General features: G+C 38.6%; 2 protein-coding genes across 2 annotated transcripts in view; both read right to left on the reverse strand.

Annotated features, from left to right (window-relative positions):
* Nucleotides 1-19,689, reverse strand: part of LOC128379506 (uncharacterized) — a 388,452-nt gene that overhangs the window by 356,127 nt on the left and 12,636 nt on the right. The window lies entirely within an intron of this gene.
* LOC128378661 (myb-like protein X) lies at nucleotides 8,712-19,321 on the reverse strand (the record flags this gene model as incomplete). The annotated part of the gene is made up of 5 exons (XM_053338226.1): nucleotides 19,306-19,321; nucleotides 16,165-17,278; nucleotides 11,919-11,995; nucleotides 9,168-9,892; nucleotides 8,712-8,912 (listed from the first exon to the last, which is right to left on the reverse strand). Coding segments are annotated over exons 1-5 (2,133 nt in total), but the record flags the coding sequence as incomplete, so codon positions are not given.

Consider the following 19,689-nt stretch of genomic DNA (forward strand, 5'->3'; position numbering starts at 1 on the left):
TACAGTCTATGCTACAACTACAGTGAGCTAGTCGGCAAGTAAAGTAAGTAAGATAAGTAAGTAAAGGTAAGACCATAATAACGTTTTTTAAATTAAATGTGTTTTTTTGTGTGCTACAGTTTGTATGTGTAAAGAAAGCTGATATGAGATTTTAAACATAACCTGTTAACTGCTGCCAATCAAATGGTGAATAAGCTACTCTGTAGGGTTCATATGTTTGTAAATCTGATTGTGATGAAGTCAGTGCCTCACCAGACATGAACCTCACCGCACGTCACTGCTTATAATACTGCAGTACTTTTACTTTAAGTAGAACTTTTCATGCAAGACTTAAACTTGTAATGGAGTATTCTTAACTTGCTGAACTAATACTTGATATTTGATCTGAGTACTTCTTCCACCCCTGGATGATATCAGAACTTAAACATATTTTTCATCATTGGCTCAGCTGCTCTGTCATGCATATTTGCGATACACTTTATTTAGTTGATAATTACTTAAAGTCCGCGTAAAGTACAATAAATATGTGTTCTGAGTTTGACATAGAACAGAAAGGTTTTTTTGACAGCGTCATTTTGACTGACTTTGCAGTGGTTTTAATATTGAGTTCTACATAATATATATTTTTGTATGGATTTAAGCTCTGGCCGATCCTGCCTACCCAGCCACGGACCTCACTGTACCTTACTGTGCTATTCATACTGACTGTGTAATGGGGAGAAACATGCAAACAACAAAAGTATAGCCTCCAATGTCTCTAAACACTTTAACATACTGAATACATAGATGTGCTGAAATTACAAAAGTTTAAAAAGTAAGAATATAACATCTGTGTCCAGCTGTGCTTTGTCTGGGACGCAACAGCGTCTCGCGCGGCTGCTGCTGAAATAACAATTTAAAACTTTGTCTTTGGATGGTGTAAAGGGTTTCTTCTGAAGATTGGTGGCTGTTTATGGCAGAAGCATTAAAGGTCAGTTACATTTAGATCCTGACTGATTTCTGTCTTGTGGAAAGATTTCAGAGATTATGATTGAAGTTACCGCGACTGTGCCACGTGCGTAAAATGCGCACAGCAACTCTCAATTTGGAGACGCAGGTATCGATCCTGCAGCTGCTGATGAATCTGAGATATAGATTAGGTTAAAATGACAAAACAATTTGAACTGTTTTTAATAAACGAACTCGTAGTTTATTGGTAAAAATATTGCATAAGCCTGCACAGTCTCTCCATATTAGACGCAGTTTATATAAAAGCTTAAATCAAGCAGAATGACAGGAGCGCAGTGAGATGTAAATATTTCTTCAGAGACACACGTGGACTTGAACTGAAGCCTTTTCCAGCTTGACTGGATGAAAGTTTACATTATAAAGGTGAGAAATTGCTGTTAAAACAGATGTGTATAAAATGGACGCTAAGGATTCTATGGTTGCTAGGTTCTGTCTCCATGGTGACTCATTTCTGCATGATTCTCATTAAACAAACAGAAAAAGCTCAAGAAAAGTTTTTTTCACGACTTTCACTCGACGATTTCTCAGAAATAAACGCTTCTGCTGAAGACTTCTTGCTTCCTGCAAAGAACTAAAGACTCACAGAGACTGACGAGACCAAGAAAGCAAACTTTCACCATGGCTAATGTGAGATTTGAACACTTTGACAGTCTACGGTGTTTTCAATGTATTTCACCGTAGAGACGTTCAGAACCGTTAAAGGTCACTGATGTTTAGTCTAAAGACTCAGACATGATCACTCCCCAAGCCCAGATCACATGATACAAACACTCATTAACTCATCAAATGCAGGAAAGTCAAAGGCAAATGTTGTTTTATGTTGGTATGACCATAAATTCATAGATATGGACCTGATTTCATATAATAGAAAATATGACTTTTGGTCTTTTTATATTAAAGGCAGGTAAATCTACATTATTGCTCTGATTAGAAATCTCTGTGAAGCAATTTCAGAGGAAAACATCGAGCTATAAACAGCAAACCAGTCAGATGGTTTAAATATATGAAGCTTTTTTTTTAAGTAAATGAACCATCTAAAATAAGTTAAATAAGTATAAGGTTATTTTGAATCTGTCTGGAAGTAGTTGAAAAGTGATCAAATAGATTATTGTTAGGGTTAGGGTTACATTATGGTAGAGATGAGATTGATTATTTTAAAGTCCATGTTATTTTCCTGTCAATGAAACCACTGAGATGTTGAGAAGCTCTAATTTAGGGTAAATGAATCAAATGTGACAAACTTGTGACTGGACTCAACTTTTTAAAGACTTTAAAAGGACTGTGCAGAGTTTACATCAGGTTTGAATGAGAATAATAATAAAGTAACGTTTCAGGTGGTGTGTTTGAGTCCAACATTACTTTCCAACTCAAAACAGAAATAAAAGTCTATCACTTGAGATATGATCTATAGTTATATCAGGATTCTATCATTTTTTCTCCTTTACAGAAGATTTGTTCATCTACTATTTATTTCTTATGATCTATTATTTATAATAATTAAATCATAAGGTTTGCATAAACCAGTATGAACATTATGTTACTTGATAATGTAGATGAACATTTTTAGTCAGTTCAATGAATCAAAACCAGTTTCAGGATAGCCAGCAGGTTACTTGGTGTTGATTTCTTGCTTCCATTTAAAATGTGTGGAAACGTGTGTATGAAATATTATTAAAATAAATATAAACTAATAGAATATTAAAACAATCTTAACATGGTCCTTAGTCTAGAAACACTGAACCAGTGTTTAATGTAAATAAAGACATTAACTCAAGAATTGTACTTCAAATTATTTTCATATTTCACTATATTTTAGTGTTTAATGTTACTCTACTACATTACTACCACTTTAAAATGAGTCATTAATGTGCAAACTGAATCATCATCTTATATCATTTGAGACATTTAAAAAAAAAACACCCAACAGTAATTACAATGGTTAAATGTTGTATAAATATAATGATGTTAATGGTCATTAAATATGATGTTTATTACATTACATTACATTCCCATACAGGCTGCATAATGACTCATTTTCCCTTTAAATACCTTCTTTTACTCTTGTACTTTTACTTAGGTACATTTTTGACTGCATCATGTCTGACTGTTGACTGTCATGAACTTTATACAACCTAACCCATCATGTCTTCATTTATCTGCTCTATTAAATAATGAATAGAAGTTGTTAAGCAGGTTTAAAGTACATTAAGTCAAGTACACTGTTGAATTAGAGGTGTGATGTGACTCTTTTTTACTCCACTGTACATTTATCTAAAGCTTAACTTTTAATGTTAGAGTACAGTCCAACATGGTTAGACTTTAAGATATCCAGTATGACAGAAATGTAACATGCTTTATTATACTTTACTGCAAATACATAGAACTTTTTGTGTGTTTTAAGGTGTGATTTTTGCTTTGAACACAGTTTTATTGTAAGGTGTTAATGTTCATGTCAATGTAAGGATGTTAAAAAAGTTGATATGTTCATGTGACATTCATTAAATGTTGACTTTGTTTCTACTTTCACGTCAACCAGCGTTTTGCTTGGACTGCTGCCCCCCTCCCAAACCCCAGCCGGCCCGGCAGTCCCAGACTGGTTCCCCTGAGGGTCTGTGAACCAGAGCTTTCCATCAGCTCCAACCTCAGGTCATCCTCTCTCTCTCCTTCTGCTCCCCCTCTAAGCTCTCCCTCTCTCTCTCCTTCTGCTCCCCCTCTAAGCTCTCCCTCTCTCTCTCCTTCTGCTCCCCTTCTAAGTTCTCCCTCTCGCTCCTCCTTACACAGGGCTTTATTTGGCTCACCCTGGAGCTCTACCTCTTCCTCTTCCCGTTCCTCCTCCCCCAGCCCCTCTTCCTCCTCCTTTCCTCCTTCCCCCTGCTCTTCCCATTCCTCCTCCACCAGCCCCTCTTTCTCCTCCTTTCCTTCTTGCCCCTGCTCTTCCCGTTTCTCCTCCCCCAGCCCCTCTTCCTCCTCCTTTCCTTCTTCTCCCTGCTCTTCCCGTTCCTCCTCGCCCAGCCCCTCTTCCTCCTCCTTTCCTTCTTCCCCCTGCTCTTCCCGTTCCTCTTCTCCCAGCTCCTCCTTTCCTTCTTCCCCCTGCTCTTCTCGTTCCTCCTCCCCCAGCTCCTCCTTTTCTTCTTCCTCTCGCTCATCCCGTTCCTCCTCCCCCAGCTCTTGTAGCTCCTTCCTTGATACTTCCTCCAGCTCCTCCAGCAGCCCTCCTAGGATCTCCTCCTGGACTTGTAAAGTGGTGCGGCATCGTAATAAGGTCATCCTGAGGAAGATGCCACCTGCAAGCCCCCCTCTGAGGACGCCGGCACCCAGCCAGCCTAGTACCCCCCCTGTGAGACTTGAGGAATGGACCAGCAACAGTCCCCAGTGGGTGAAGAAGCTGAGGGCTATTATTCAAGAGAAGAAAAGCCCGTGTGGCAACCGAAGAGGAACGAAGAGAGCTGCTGGATCCCCGGAAGGCCCCCCTCCAGAGAAACGTCCTAGAAGCTAAACTACAACAAGTTTAGGTTTCTCTTACGTTACATTTTGTATCGTAAAGTGTTGTGAAGTGACGTGTTGTGAAGTGTCGTAAAGTGTTGTGAAGTGTCGTAAAGTGTTGTGAAGTGACGTAACGTGTTGTGAAGTGACGTAAAGTGTTGTGAAGTGACGTAACGTGTTGTGAAGTGACGTAAAGTGTTGTGAAGTGACGTAAAGTTTTGTGAAGTGACGTAACGTGTTGTGAAGTGACGTAAAGTGTTGTGATGTGACGTAAAGTGTTGTGAAGTGTCGTAAAGTGTTGTGATGTGACGTAACGTGTTGTGAAGTGACGTAAAGTGTGGTGATGTGACGTGTTGTGATGTGACGTAAAGTGTTGTGAAGTGACGTAAAGTGTTGTCATGTGACGTAAAGTGTTGTGATGTGACGTAAAGTGTTGTGAAGTTTAAGTTCATGTTAATTGATGTTTTGATGTTTAAATGTATGTTAATTGATGTTTTTATGTTCAAGTTTAAGTCAATTGATGTTTGATGTTTAAGTTTAAGTCAGTGGTACAGGTTATGCTAAAAGCAGGAATAAAATATTCAAACAGTAAATTCAAACAAAGCAATAAAAACCAGCACAGAACAACAAAAGCAGCAAACTTTAAAACTATATTTATGATTAAAGTGCAGAAACAGCAAAGTGAATAGTTCCTCTTCCAAACAGTGATGCAGCAAGTCAGTATGGACTCTATGGTACATGTGTGGAACCTGGACAGGATGGATGTGTACAGACCAACTCTCCAGTCTCCTTAGGAACAATACAGGCATTGATCAGCTTGATCAGCTTTCTCCTCCTTCAGAGAGGAGTGACTTCCTCCAGCCCTCCTTCATCTTGTCGTAATTTTAAGTTTTGCGGTGATGGTTCGTGATGTTTAAGTTTTGTGGTGACGGTTGGTGATGTTTAAGTTTTGTGGTGACGGTTAGTGATGTTTAAGTTTTGAGGTGACGGTTCGTGATGTTTAAGTTTTGTGGTGACGGTTGGTGATGTTTAAGTTTTGAGGTGACGGTTCGTGATGTTTAAGTTTTGCGGTGACGGTTCGTGATGTTTAAGTTTTGTGATGATGGTTGATGACGTGAGTTTTTCTGGTGATGCTTCATTTGTTGTGTTTTCTAGTGACATCTTTTGTTGTGATGTGAGTTTTAGGCTCATGTAATGTAACGTGATATGAGCTTTTATGCTCATGAATTGTGTCGTGATGTGAGATTTTGTGGTGCCGTGCCATGTTGTGAGCTTTTCCAACGTGATCATTTGTGATCATTTGATAATTCACGTCCATGTTATTGAACTTGTGACTTGGGTCAGGGTGTCTGCCAGAGTTGGAGGTGATCTGGGGGGATAACGTGACCCTCCCACATGTTACGCCCTCCCAGAGAAGCTCCTCTCTATCACAAAAACAAAGTCATCTACCTCAGAACAACAGTGACAAGAAACTTGGTGCACTGTTGCAACTTGGGAATCTGAATGGCTATAGGAAGCTATCAGAAGGAAATAAAGGATAAAAAGAACAAATGTGCAGTAATTTAAATCTCGTTCATTGTCAAATCTTCCCTGAGTCATCAGGTAAGAACATCACTTACTCAGGGTTGGATTTGACCTTTGACCTTTGATTTTCTGACTGAGAGGCAGAACTTACCAGCATTCAAGATAGAACATGAAAAGGTGAGTTTAATAACTACACATTTCCACTTGTTTTAACCATTTATTGAACAATTGTTTGTTTTCTCTCTTTTTTTGTCAGGAGACGTAAGACGGCAGACGGCACCAGGATGAACCAAAAGATGAGAGACAGCCCAAAGATGAGGGACCAGGACCATGATGAGGAAGGAGATGAGGAAGAGTCACCACATAGAAAAAAGTAAGTACAGGAAGGAAAAATGAAGTTGCTTCACATTACAGTTCTGAACTCTGGGTCTAATAAGTGCATCTGTGTTTTACTTTCTTTCAAAGCAAGGTGATCTACAGTTACCTAAAAGGAAGTGAAAATAGCCAAGAAGAGATGAGAATCAGCTCCAGCAAGAGAAGACCAGGGACAGCACCAGATGGCTCTACACTACACACACTCTACATTTATTCATGTAAGTACATACTACTACAGTCTGAAAAAGATACAAGTCATTTTACAGTCAATTAAAGGTTCATCACAGAAATCACACTGCTCCATCTCCATGTGTATTTGTCCTCTTAACCTTTGTAATGTTTGTTTGTTTCAGCTGACAGAGGACGAGGACGCTCCATTTAAAGAGGCTGGGAGACGAAGAGGCAGAGAAGACTCTGGGCAGATTTGCAAAATGTTTAACATGCACAGAGTATGAAACCAGTCCTTAAATAAAAAGTGAAACCCCTCCAAAATGAGTTCTGTTCATGTTTTGGTCTTTGTTTTTAACATTGTGTGTCTTTCAAAAACACTGCTTAAACTGAACAATGTGTAATAGTGTAACATCAGACCTCTTTATTATGTAGATGAATCACATGGTCATTATCAAAACAAAATAAACCATGACTAACATATGTAACCACTTGAACCCCTCGCTACACTCTTTCTCTACAGTCTTAAATCATGCTGTGAATGATTTATACAGATGTGGATAAATGTGTTGGTACCCTTACAGCTCATTTAAACAATGCTTCATTCCTTCTGAAAACTGATCAAATGAAAGCAATTGGCTCATATACATCTGTAAATCTTTGATATATCATAAAGCACAGAAAGTGTGAAAAGATCTTTTTTTTTTCTTATTGTACAAAGATATTCTAAAATGGCCTGAACAGATTTGTTGGTACCCCAGAAAAGAACATTGGATTGTAGTGATATGTCAAACTGTTCTCATTCAGTCTATTTAAATGGAGAACAGTAGTCACTCTGAGCATGGACCAGAGAAAGCAAAGAGTTGTCTGAGGTCATCAGACAGAAAATGAAAGACAAGGAAGTTAAAGCTAAAGGCTTTAAGACCATCTCCAAGCAGCTTGATGTTCCTGTGACTACAGTTGCGAATATTATCAAGAAGTCTAAAGTCCATGGGACTGCAACGGAACGGGGTATTACACTCTGATTTCACACAGTCCCTCTCTGTTTCCTGTTGGCCTCTATGCCACCAACTGACTAAATAAAGGCAAAAAAAGAATTATCTTAAAAAACAAAACAATAAACATATGAGGTACATTAGGTTTATTATCTCCTGTTCCTCAGGCAATAAAATGAATTGGACTGTTTGAGGGTATCCAAATCTAGTGCAATAGTTCCTGAAAAAGAACTGAACTCTTGATTTAACAATGAAACAGGATTTCAACTTTTTATTAGGTTGGTCTCAATATCACATCTTTATTAGTTCAGTTGACACAGAATGACATCTTTGTTCTTGAGTGACATCAATCAGAAACATTGTCTATTAAATAAATGCATTGATCGCAAACAAAACTAAAAGTGAATAAAAGTTATAATACAGACAAGTAAACCAGAGTGACCACAGAGAAGAAATAAAAATATACTGATGGCAATGTTCATTTTACAACCACTAGGTGGCACCACATCAAAAGTAATCACCCATCAGAGGAATGTGAACTTCTATTCATGGATTCTACAGAACACAAATCAACAAGTTCAGTGGTTCAAGTAGAATATAACCAAATATTTTAATGACAGTGTTTAATATATAATTTCAAAAATACATGTGAAGAGCAAAAGAAGACATGAGAGCTGTGATATGATGACTTAGCCTTATTAATCTACAGTAGAGTTCTACCTCAACAAATACAACGAATCATTCATTTAGATAAATGAGTGTGTAGAGACTTCTGGAGATTCCTCTCTAGATGAACTACCTGAATATGGGAACACTCCGTATTGCCTTTCCCAAGTTTACAAAACATTCACATATCTTTTTACCGGCTTCAGCCATTTCTTGAGCAGCTTTCGTCAGATAATATACTGGATTAGACTCCTCAGCTTGCTCTCTGGCATCATTCTCATGTCTGCGCTGCAACCTTTCTCTTTGCTCTTTGACTTCTCTGTCCTGCTGTTCCTTTAATTTATTCATCACGTTTGTCATCTCCCTTTCTCTCTCCTCTCTATCTCTCTTCCTCTCTGCCTCTCTCTCCCTCTTCCGCTCTTTCTCCCTCTCCTCTCTCTCCCTCTTCCACTCTTTCTCCATCTCCTCTCTCTCCCTCTTCCGCTCTTTCTCCCTCTCCTCTCTCTCCCTCTTTCTCTCCTTCTCCATCTCCTCCTTCTCCCTCTTCCTCTCCTTCTCCATCTCCTCCTTCTCCCTTTCTCTCTCTTCTCTATCTCTCTTTCTCTCTGCCTCTCTCTCCTCCTCCTCTTTACTTGTCCTCTCCTTCGTCTCCCTCTTCCTCTCCTCTATCTCCTTCTCCTCATTCTCCCTCTTCTTCTCCTTCTCTCTCTTCTTCTCCTCCTCCATCTCCTCCTTTTGCCTCTTCCTCTCCATCTCCTCCTCCATTTCTCTCTCCGCTCTCTCTCTCTTTTTCTGTGCCTCTCTCTCCTCCTTCTCCCTCTTCCTCTCCTCCTCCCTCTTCTTCTCCTCCTCCATCTCCTCCTCCCTCTTCCTCTCCTCCTCCCTCTTCCTCTCCTCGTCCATCTCTTCCTCTTTCATCTCCCTCTCTCTCTCAGCCTGAAATTGAGCAATCATTTTCTCCATCTCTTTTTCATGGTTTTCCTTTAGTTTCCTCTCCAGTTCTTCTTGTTCTCTACGTATTTCTTCTTCTTTCTCTTTGAGGATGCGCTGTTTCTCCTCCTCAATTGCCCTCTCAGCCTCTTGGAACATCTCGTTGGTGTAGTGGCTTCCTCCGTTCTTCTGCACTATATTTCTGATCTTCTGGAGCAGCTCAGTGACCTGAGTACGATCCTTCAGCTTATTATTGAAGACATGATACTGGTTGTTACATCTGGATACAACTTCCTGCAGGTCTGGACTTCCACCCAAGAACTCCTCAATAGTGGTACCTTCAAGAAGATCACCACCAGTAAAGAGCACCATGCTGTATCTGTCTGCAGCCTGGCCAAAGATTTCTTGAATCCTCTTTACTGTCTGCTTTTCCTCCTCTGTGTATCTTCCCAGTCTGATGACCACCAGGAAGACATGGGGTCCAGGAGAAGCATAAGTGATACACTGGGTCACATCTTTAGTTGTTTCATCCTTGTCAAACCTGGTGTCAAACAGGCCAGGGGTGTCAATAACAGCAACCTGTTGTCCAAACACCTCACCTCTGTCCTTAGAACAGTCTACAGTCATAGACTTAGCACTGAGCTTTGATTGAAAGCACTGTCGTCCTAGAATGGTGTTTCCAGTGGCACTCTTTCCAACTCCAGTCTTCCCCACTATCACCATCCTCAGCTCCTCATTTTGTTCTGCATGGAAGAATACATAACATTACATGAGAATGGTATTCTGTGTATTCAAACATTTTCATAAACTGCATCAATATCAGTTTTCAGCCTGTGCATAAGAAAGTGTTCTTTCATACATCGACACCAACATATTTCTTCATCTCTCTATACATGATTTCAGAAGTAAGGGGCAGTGTTTGCAGGAGCAGTAATTGACTGCATATTGTTGTTCAGACTTAGGTTACACCCCCAAAAACTGCTGGTGGCACATATTGATAATAATCCATCATAGGTGCAGTGGGTGAAGTTATTTCATTTATTTATTAATTCATTCATTTGTAAGTTAATTTATATAAACATTTGTATTCATATAAATACTTTATGATCCAATTTGTACACACCATTTGTGAAGATGTAACCTGGCCTAAGTAGATAGGAAGGTGGTAAGAGGCAAACTTAAGACTCTTCTTAGAAATACTTTAAAAAAAAAAGAAAAATAAACTGGATTTACTCAAGATACACAAACTAAGGCATGATCATGTGTACACAGCTACATCGTCATCCTCTTAATTCCCTCTCTACATCTACATCTCAACCCTTAAAAAGACCCTCCACTCTATTAGGCAGAACCATTACTACTGCAGTGATGTCCTTTACCTTTTACCAACTAGCACTTAACAATGCTACTTGTATCAATTCACCACACATCATTCATAGCATAATCCTCATAAACCCAAAACAAGAATAAATCCTAAAGATCCAACCCACTGACATCTCTGATGTTTGTCACTTACGAGGTGCATTTTTTCTTTTGTTAAAATTATGGCAGCCAGCCCATTGTGTAATGTATCTATAGTCAGTGATGGAACTGACTATAGATACATAGTCTAGTTCAAAGTTCAGTTCACAAATTTTTAAAATGAACTAGTTCTGTTCATAGATCATAATTCCATTTTTTGAACTAAGTTCACAGTTCCAAAAATTATTTTCAAAATTATTGCCACAGCCCATATACAACCACAGACAGCAATTATTTGATCAGTTTTAACACTGTAACTATGCGTCAGACTTCAAAATAGTTTTCTGTAATCATACGAAGATGCCGTTATTAATGGTGGAGGGAGGTAGTGCTGTCCATAGACATATATGTATGTATGTCTATGGTGCTGCTGCCTTCATTTGTTTTTGCCTCCATACTCCACACTACATACATGTTGACGATGCATGCAGCGGTGCGACTCTGTGGTGACTGCTGTTGCCAGATTGGGTGTTTTTTCCGCTACATATTAAGGCGGTTTATTGTGTGTTTTAGCCGCGTTTCTATAGAAATCTGGCTCTCTGTTGAACGAAGTTAAACTATGAGAGAGCGCTGTTCACAAACGCCAGAATGAACTCTTCACAATAATGTTCATCAGGTAGAAATACAGTACGTTCAGTTCACGTTAGCCCAAAATATGAACGAGTTCAGTTCACGATCGTTCATTGAACACGTTCAGGCACAACACTGTCTATAGTAAGACTTTATTCTATAATGTAGAAGTAATTGTAATTGTTTTAACCAGTACTATCATATTATACATATTTTAGCATCGTTACACTGGTTTTAGGTTTTGATTATTTTTAAAGCTTTTCATAGTCTTGCCCCCTGCTACATTTCTGACCTTTTACTAGCTCTCAAGTCTCACGCATTGACCGTGAGACACACACGCATTTCAAGCAGTTCACGCTCACACGCTACACCTGTCATTTCTCACGCTGAAAAGTGATAGATCCCACCGCCCAGATATTAATATATAATATATGAACGGGCGAGGCGTAGGCACATTTCATTTCATAGCTGTCCCGAGTTAGCGACCTACCAGCCAATCAGAAAATAGTAGGCTACTTATTGTTGCTGGGTAAACTGGGAAATTGTTTTTTTATCTACCCACACAGGTCCCAACTGTGTTTAATGTATAAAGACCAATAACACGTCGATGCGGATCTCTCTCTCTCTCTCTCTCTCTCTCTCTCTCTCTCTCTCTCTCTCTGTTGTACTGTGACTTACCAAAGTTCCTAGTCATGTTTGGGTTGTAATAGTTGCCGTCCATGTTTAGGTTCAAGAATGCAGAGTTGATGCTGCAGCTGAAGTAGAGACAGAGTTCAGAGTGTGTCTACTGCAGCTCCTTAAAAGCTTCTCTATGCACCAGACCACTCCCACAAGCTACACTAGTGTCACAGTGAAAGTGAAAGTAAATACAGTACCACCTCTCTCCATTTCCAGGAAGCCCCTTTGTTAACTGTAAACCTCAAACCTTGCACTCCATCACTCTTTCACTTATAAGAAATGGTAGAACTTTTTCAAGGACTGACAGACAATGGGCTTCATTCAATGCGTATGCACAAAAATCTGTGTTTAAACCATGCCTACAAATGTTTAACACACAAATCTGGGATTCATCAATATGTTCTTACTTAAATTTGTCTGTACTCAGCTAACACATTTCCTCAGACCATACATAAGCACAAATGATGGCAGGGCTGTAGTGCTCTATATGCCTTAATGATTTTAAGTTAAAACACCTTATTACAAAATGTATATTGAATACATTTGTGAGCTATTTCTGCAAGCAGCAATAAAAAAATTGAATAAATAAAAGTTTGTTTTGATTGAATTGCACTTGTTAATTACAAAAGATAGAAGAAATTACAGTTGTTGGTGGATATCATCACATTCTCCCTCATTCCTTGAACAATTCCTCTTTATGATAACTGTCCAATAATTGCTGCCAGTCTCTCATCCTGAGCTGTCAGATCTGGTGCTCCTTGTCTTTCTCCTGTTTGCCTATTTTTGTCTGGTTTATGGTTTTACTTGTGCCACTGTCCGACCCTCAGGGGACACAGTATTCACTGCTTCATTTATTGCAGCCATGTCTTCTCCTTTTTTCTTTTCTTTTCTTTTTTTAACATCGTCACTCCATACAACATGCTACGGTAAAGTGTGCCTTTTCTGGCTTCCACCTCTTTATCAAGTATAATTAATATATTACTTACTTTGTAATCAGCAGCACAAGAGCATGAAAGTGTTCATTTAAACATTTTCGTATCAAAGAGCACATGTTAAAATATGTTATGTGTCACAGTCTGGCTGTATTATCATATACAGTGAATGTGTCCTAGATATGACATTAATGAGTTATCTACTGTATACATCATGACACTCTGAGTGTCACAACGTTATACATTCATAATTTGCAGTGCTTGTTATTTAACTGTATACTTGTTGTGAGCATTGTACCATTTATCAAAATTTCTTCAGCACATGACCAAAGACTAACCATCCATCAGCTACAGAGCGGAGCACCTCCTCAGTGTACCATTAGTGTTTTATACATATATTTATGCATGTAGCTCCTCATGCTTTCTTAATGCTCTATCACATCTGGCTCTAAGTGTCACATTCCCTCCAATAATGTTTGAGACTAAACAAGTGTACAAACACACACATATACATGGCTGACAAGAAATATTTGTATTAACATTCCACGGAGCAACCAAAGGGCCAAGATCTACATAAAAATAACATAAGACAGATTTTGGTGTCTCCTTCGGACATCGTAACTTATCTGAGAGACTTCACTCCCCTTTTCTACCATCAGATTGGAGTCATACAGACCACATAAATTAAAAGGCGGAGTTCCCCCTCTCTCTCTCAACACAAAGTGTGAAAGAGAAAGAAAGCGTGTCAAAACGTATTCATATACATGTTGGTCAATAGTATGGTTTTAAAAACAATATCAATTACTTATATTGACATCAATTACCTAAAGAAAACCTCCATTATTGCATTTATTACAGCCATCACAGATAAATTAATATTTTACGGGCTGTCATAATACTTTCTCTTTTCATAAACACAAATGTTGGTATGAGAATGTTTATTTAATGTGAGAAAGTGTTACATTGATGTTATGTTTACATTATGATGATAATCAATTATCTATCATACAGGGCAGAATAACATGCTTGATCATTATGTCAAAGCACCATTTATTGAGCACATCAGCAGTCACAAGATGCACTCCAGGCCAGCAGAGGGCGTACACATCAAAAAGGAGTTAATGGAACCCAAGTCTTTCAACCTGTGCTCCTGATTGAAAGACTTGGGAACATTAGTTTGTTCTTTAAAAAATACTGTAAGGAAAAGTGTTTATTGAAGACTAATGCATGTCTTTTCTGTTTATCCTTAAGGTTATCAACCTATCTGACTATTATGTTCAACTAACAACTCACTTCAGCTACTCAATTGTTCATGTCCATTAAAACCATAAAATCAAAGAATAAAAAGAATTGAGTTGTCCTTTGCATCCTTCAAGAATCAATCGAGCCGTTTTTAAAGTTCGGGCAAAGTTGTGGTCGTAGAAAAACACACAGAACTTGACAATCATATTCATTTTTAATGAATGGCAGTCATTGTGTTTGGACCCAAACATGATCTAATGACATAATTGCTCTGGATGGCATTACTCTGGCCTCCAGCACCACTGCAAGGAACCTAGGAGTTATCTTTGATCAGGATCTGTCCTTTAATTCACACATTTCAAATTTCAAGGATTGCCTTTTTTCATCTGCGTAATATTGCAGAAATCAGACATATCCTGTCTCAAAATGATGCTGAGAAACTAGTCCACGCATTTGTTACTTCTAGACTGGATTATTATACTGTAACTCATTATTATCAGGCTGTCCTAACAAGTCTCTAAAGACTCTCCAGCTGGTCCAGAATGCAGCTGCTCGTGTTCTGACAAAAACTAGAAAGAGAGATCATATTACTCCCATCTTGGCTTCACTGCATTGGCTTCCTGTAAAATCCAGAATTGAATTTAAAATCCTTCTCCTCACCTTCAAAGCTCTTAATGGTCAGGCTCCATCATATCTTAAAGAGCTTATAGTACCTTATGTACCCACTACTACACTGCACTCCCAACATGCAGGCTTACTTGTGGTTCCTAGTATCTCTAAAAGTAGAATGGGAGGCAGAGCCTTCAGCTTCCTCTCCTGTGGATAGATTCCAGTCCCGGACCTTCTAACTTCAGTGTTAACTTTCAATGTGCTTCTCTCTCAATGTTTATTTTCAATGTGCTTCTCTCCTATCCTTCCTTTCTCTCCTCTCTACCCAACTGGTCGAGGCCGCCCACATTGAGCCTGGTTCTGAGGTTTCTTCCTGTTAAAAGGGAGGTTTTTCTTGTCACTGTCGCCAAGTGCTTGCTCATGTGGGAATGCTGGGTCTCTTAAAGATGGCGGTCTAGACCTGCTCTATGTGTAAAGTGCCTTGAGATGACTTGTTGTGATTTGGCGCTATTTAAATAAATATTGATTGATTGATATCATATCAATGCCAGAATGATACATCCTACGTTCTGTGTTACTATATTATAGTATGCATTTTAAAATCAGGATCAAATAATGAAGGAATGATGATTATGAAATGTTTCACAGTAGAAAGATGGAAATTAGATCCTCAAAGTATCTGTGCTGAGTCTGTTTGCCTGACACACAAACCCTCTTCCCTCCTCAGGGAAACACCAGCTGCACCTCTCCAAACCAGCTTTATTTTTCATTCTTCTTAGTTCACTTCACCTCTGCTCATCTTCTCCTCTTCAGCTCACACACTCTTCCTCTCGTCACTTATTATTCTTATTTTTGTAATCTTTAATTATTCTTTATCTTTTTTGCGTGCCAATTTTTATTCCCAACACATTTTTTGTAATCTATTTTAGCATTATACAGTATGAGTAAGATTAAGTATTAAACAGACTTTCCCTTTGTTCAATAGTATCAGTCATTATATACTAAATATGCCCAGTCTGGTCTTATTGAATGGTTGATGTGTTTTCATTTTTATTAAGGAAATTACATCAGAATTCAGCTCATCAGACATACATGCATACAGTAGAAATCACAAACTCTAAACTCTCGAGAAGAACTAAAAGATTTCTGAAACATTTGAACACAATGCATTCAGGGAAATACATTTATATAGTAACTGACTGATCATGTTTTAGAATAAAGTTAATGTAATGAGCTTAATGAACACACAGTAGCAGATTTATTCAAGTCAACATGTAATTATTAGAAGTTGGACAAGAAGGTTTTGAATATGCCAACAATATATTATGAAACAAATAATAAACTAGAAGTTGAAATTGATCCACTGATGTAATGAACAATTTCACTGAACTGATTATTGGATCATACAACGAGAAGATCTTTCAGCTTGATGTCTAGCCGAATTTTCATAGTCTCTCTGCAACCTTGCGCTCTCCCTCTCACGTTCTCTTTCATGCATTTCTTGTAGCTCTCTAATCCTCCTTTCACTCTCCTCTCGCTCTCTGTTTCTCACTGCCTCTCTCTCTACTCTCTCTCTCCATCTCTCTGCCTCTCTCTGCTCCTTCTCCCTCTTCCTCTCCCTCTCCATCTGCTCTTTCTCCCTCTTCCTCTCCTCCCACTCTCTCCTCCTTTCCCACTCCATCTCCATCTTCTCCTGCCTCCTCTCCATCTCCATCTCCTCTTTCTCCCTCTTCCTCTCCTCCCACTCTCTCCTCCTCTCCTCATTCATCTCCTCCCTCTCCCTCTTCCTCTCCTCCTCTCTCTCTTTCTTCTGCCTCTCTAGCTCAGCCTGGACTTCCCTCTTCATTTTCGCCATCTCTTTTTCATATTTCTCTTGTAGTTTCTTCTTTAGTTTCTCTTGTTCTCTACGTATTTGTTCTTCTTTTTCTTTGAGGATGTGTTGTTTCTCCTCTTCGATTGCCCTCTCTGCCTCTTGGAACATATGGTTGGTGTAGTGGCTTCCTCCGTTCTTCTGCAATATATTTTTGATCTTCTGGAGCAGCTCAGTGACCTGAGTACAATCCTTCAGCTTATTATTGAAGACGTGATATTGGCCGTTACATCTGGATACAAGTTCCTGCAGGTCTGGACTTTCACCCAAGAACTCCTCAATAGTGGTACCTTCAAGAAGATCACCACCAGTAAAGAGCACCATGCTGTATCTGTCTGCAGCTTCACCAAAGATTTCTTGAATCTTCTCCACCGTCTGCTTTTCCTCCTCTGTGTATCTTCCCAGTCTGATGACCACCAGGAAGACATGGGGTCCAGGAGCAGCATATCTGATGCACTGTGTTAGGTCTTTAGTTGTTTTATCTTTGTCAAACCTGGTGTCACACAGGCCTGGGGTGTCAATAACAGCAACCTTCTGTCCATTCACCTCACCCTCAAACTTAGAACAGTCTACAGTCATAGACTTAGCACTGAACTTTGATTCAAAGCACTGTTGTCCTGAGATGGTGTTTCCAGTGGCACTCTTTCCAACTCCAGTTTTCCCCAACATCACTATCCTCAGCACTGTGTCGTTTCTTCTGATGGATGCTGAGTAGAAGAATGACAGGACTGAGAATTAGGTAAATACTGACAGTAGGTATTTGTATGATTCAGTTGATCAGAATCAGTCACTAAGCATGTTAACTAAAAAATATGCATTATTATTTCTTCAGGGACAGATAGGCAATAGACACCTACTAGGGGAATAATATTAATGTAAAGAATTTCTTCATTGTAGAGAAAAAACAAGTAGCCACAGGAGGACTGATAGATTTGTCCAATCATCCAATAATAAGGGAGAACACTGTTACGTAATATCTGTTGGCCCCCACTTTTCTTTAACATCCAGAAAATGTTTAAACGTGGTCATGTCAATTTACTTGCATTTAGACATTTGAATGATTTTTTTCTCAGGAGCATTACATGGGGATGAATATGAAGGTGAAGATGAAGGCCCATCATCTGCAGTTCAGCAAGTAAAGTCCATTTAATTTCTATTGTGTACTGTGTGTATAATTCACGTCATTGTTTAGTTTTAAGCAATGATAAATAAGTAAGTATTGTATTGTAATATGTCAAACTGTATGAAAACACAATTAAAAAGACACACTGTTACATTAATGTTATATTCCATTGTGTGACCAGACACTCCACCTGGGCCTGAATAATGTTGTACAGTTCTGGACCACCATAGGTGAAGATAAGGAACAATGGGTACTGTTTATATGAATGTGAGTCAACACTGCAAATCTGGATGTGAGCCTAACATTGTCCACATTAAACATGGCAAGCATGGCCCAAATATCATATAAGAGACGTGGGCCACTTCTGGCATAGATGTACTTGCACTTTTGACACTGGCTAGTCTGGATGTAAGCCTGAAAAGGCCCATGTTTGAAATGGTAAACACGGCCGAAATATTTTATTAACAGTTTCGGGCCACTTTTGGTAAGTATGCAGCACATCTGGTACTGTCCAATCTGGATGTGAGCCCACATATGGTATGGCAAATATGGGCCAAATATATTACAACAGATTTGGTCTGGCTAATCTGGATGTGAGCCAGAAGTGGGATACATTTGAAATACTTAACAAATATTCTACAACAGTATTGAGCAAGTATTTTGGCAAGATGCAGAGCTTTTGTGCTAATCTATCAGACTGTCTGACCCCAGATTAGTGGAAGACCATCAGCCATAAAGTCTGTAATTAAGATGTGCCATAATGTGTTTATTTTAGGGGTTTTGTTTATTATTATAATTATTATTTTTAAACCTGCAATTTGTTTTTTCAATAAATGATTGTACAGCACAACGCAGACATGTACAGGTCCTGTATAGCTACAGCCAGTTCACTTAGTGCATGGTCTTAGTCTATGAAATAACTTTGAGTTGCTGTATGTGAAAGACAAAATTCCTCTTGAGACAAAAATGGTATGAACAAGCTAACTGGGTGCTTCTAGTTTTCTCCTGAGGGTGTCAACTAACACCAACAACACAAAGTTGGAATTATTCCTACATATTGACTAAATATAGAAAATAACCAGCCACACCAGAACTAAGAATACATAATGAATAAACAGCCTAGCTATCATAACCATGGTAAACTCTTCACTGCTACAATAAACAGCAGGCTGTCTGTGTGTACAGAAGCTGCAGGAATTTAAAGTTTAAAGTCTAATGAATAAAAAAAGAGAGAAAAAAAGTCTGCTTTCTCTACATGGTACTACTCAGACTAACATAATCACTACATGTTGCTGAGTAAGGTTTTCTTCCAAATCTTTGATTTTAGTTGTGTTAGGACAAACACCTATGTCAGTTTTTGTGGTTATTAGTTTTTTAGATCTGTAACAACCCAGAAGTTCCAGTTTCACCTTGTCTCTATTATTGGATACAATTTAAAAACGAGCAAAACAAAAAAATGAAGACATTTAAACATGGTGTCCATAATTACATCACTTCTTCTTTGGGTCATGTCCTAGGCAACATTTGTTTTAAATAGTGTGTGTGTGTGTGTGTGTATGTAGGTAGTGTTTTATATTATATAAGCCAGTATTGTTGGTTCAATTTACATACCTTTGCTGCGGGTCATTCTCCTCTCTGTTCCCTGTTGGCCTCTATGCCACCCACTGACTAAATAAAGGGGAAAAAAAGTATATGAGGTAGATTAGGTTTATTATCTCCTGTTCTTCAGGCAATAAAATTAATTGGACTATTTCAGGGTATCCAAATTTAATTCAATAGTTCCTGAAAAAGACCTTTGAACTCTTGATTTAATAATGAAACAGGATTTCAACTTTTTATTAGGTTGGTCTCAATATCACATCTTTATTAGTTCAGTTGACACAGAATGAAATCTTTGTTCTTGAGTGACATCAATCAGAAACATTGTCTATTAAATAAATGCTTTGATCACAAACAAAACTGAAAGTGAATAAAAGTTATAATATATACAAGTAA

This window comes from Scomber japonicus, chromosome 18 (genome assembly GCF_027409825.1).
Source record: "Scomber japonicus isolate fScoJap1 chromosome 18, fScoJap1.pri, whole genome shotgun sequence".
Classification (NCBI taxonomy): Eukaryota; Metazoa; Chordata; class Actinopteri; order Scombriformes; family Scombridae; genus Scomber; species Scomber japonicus.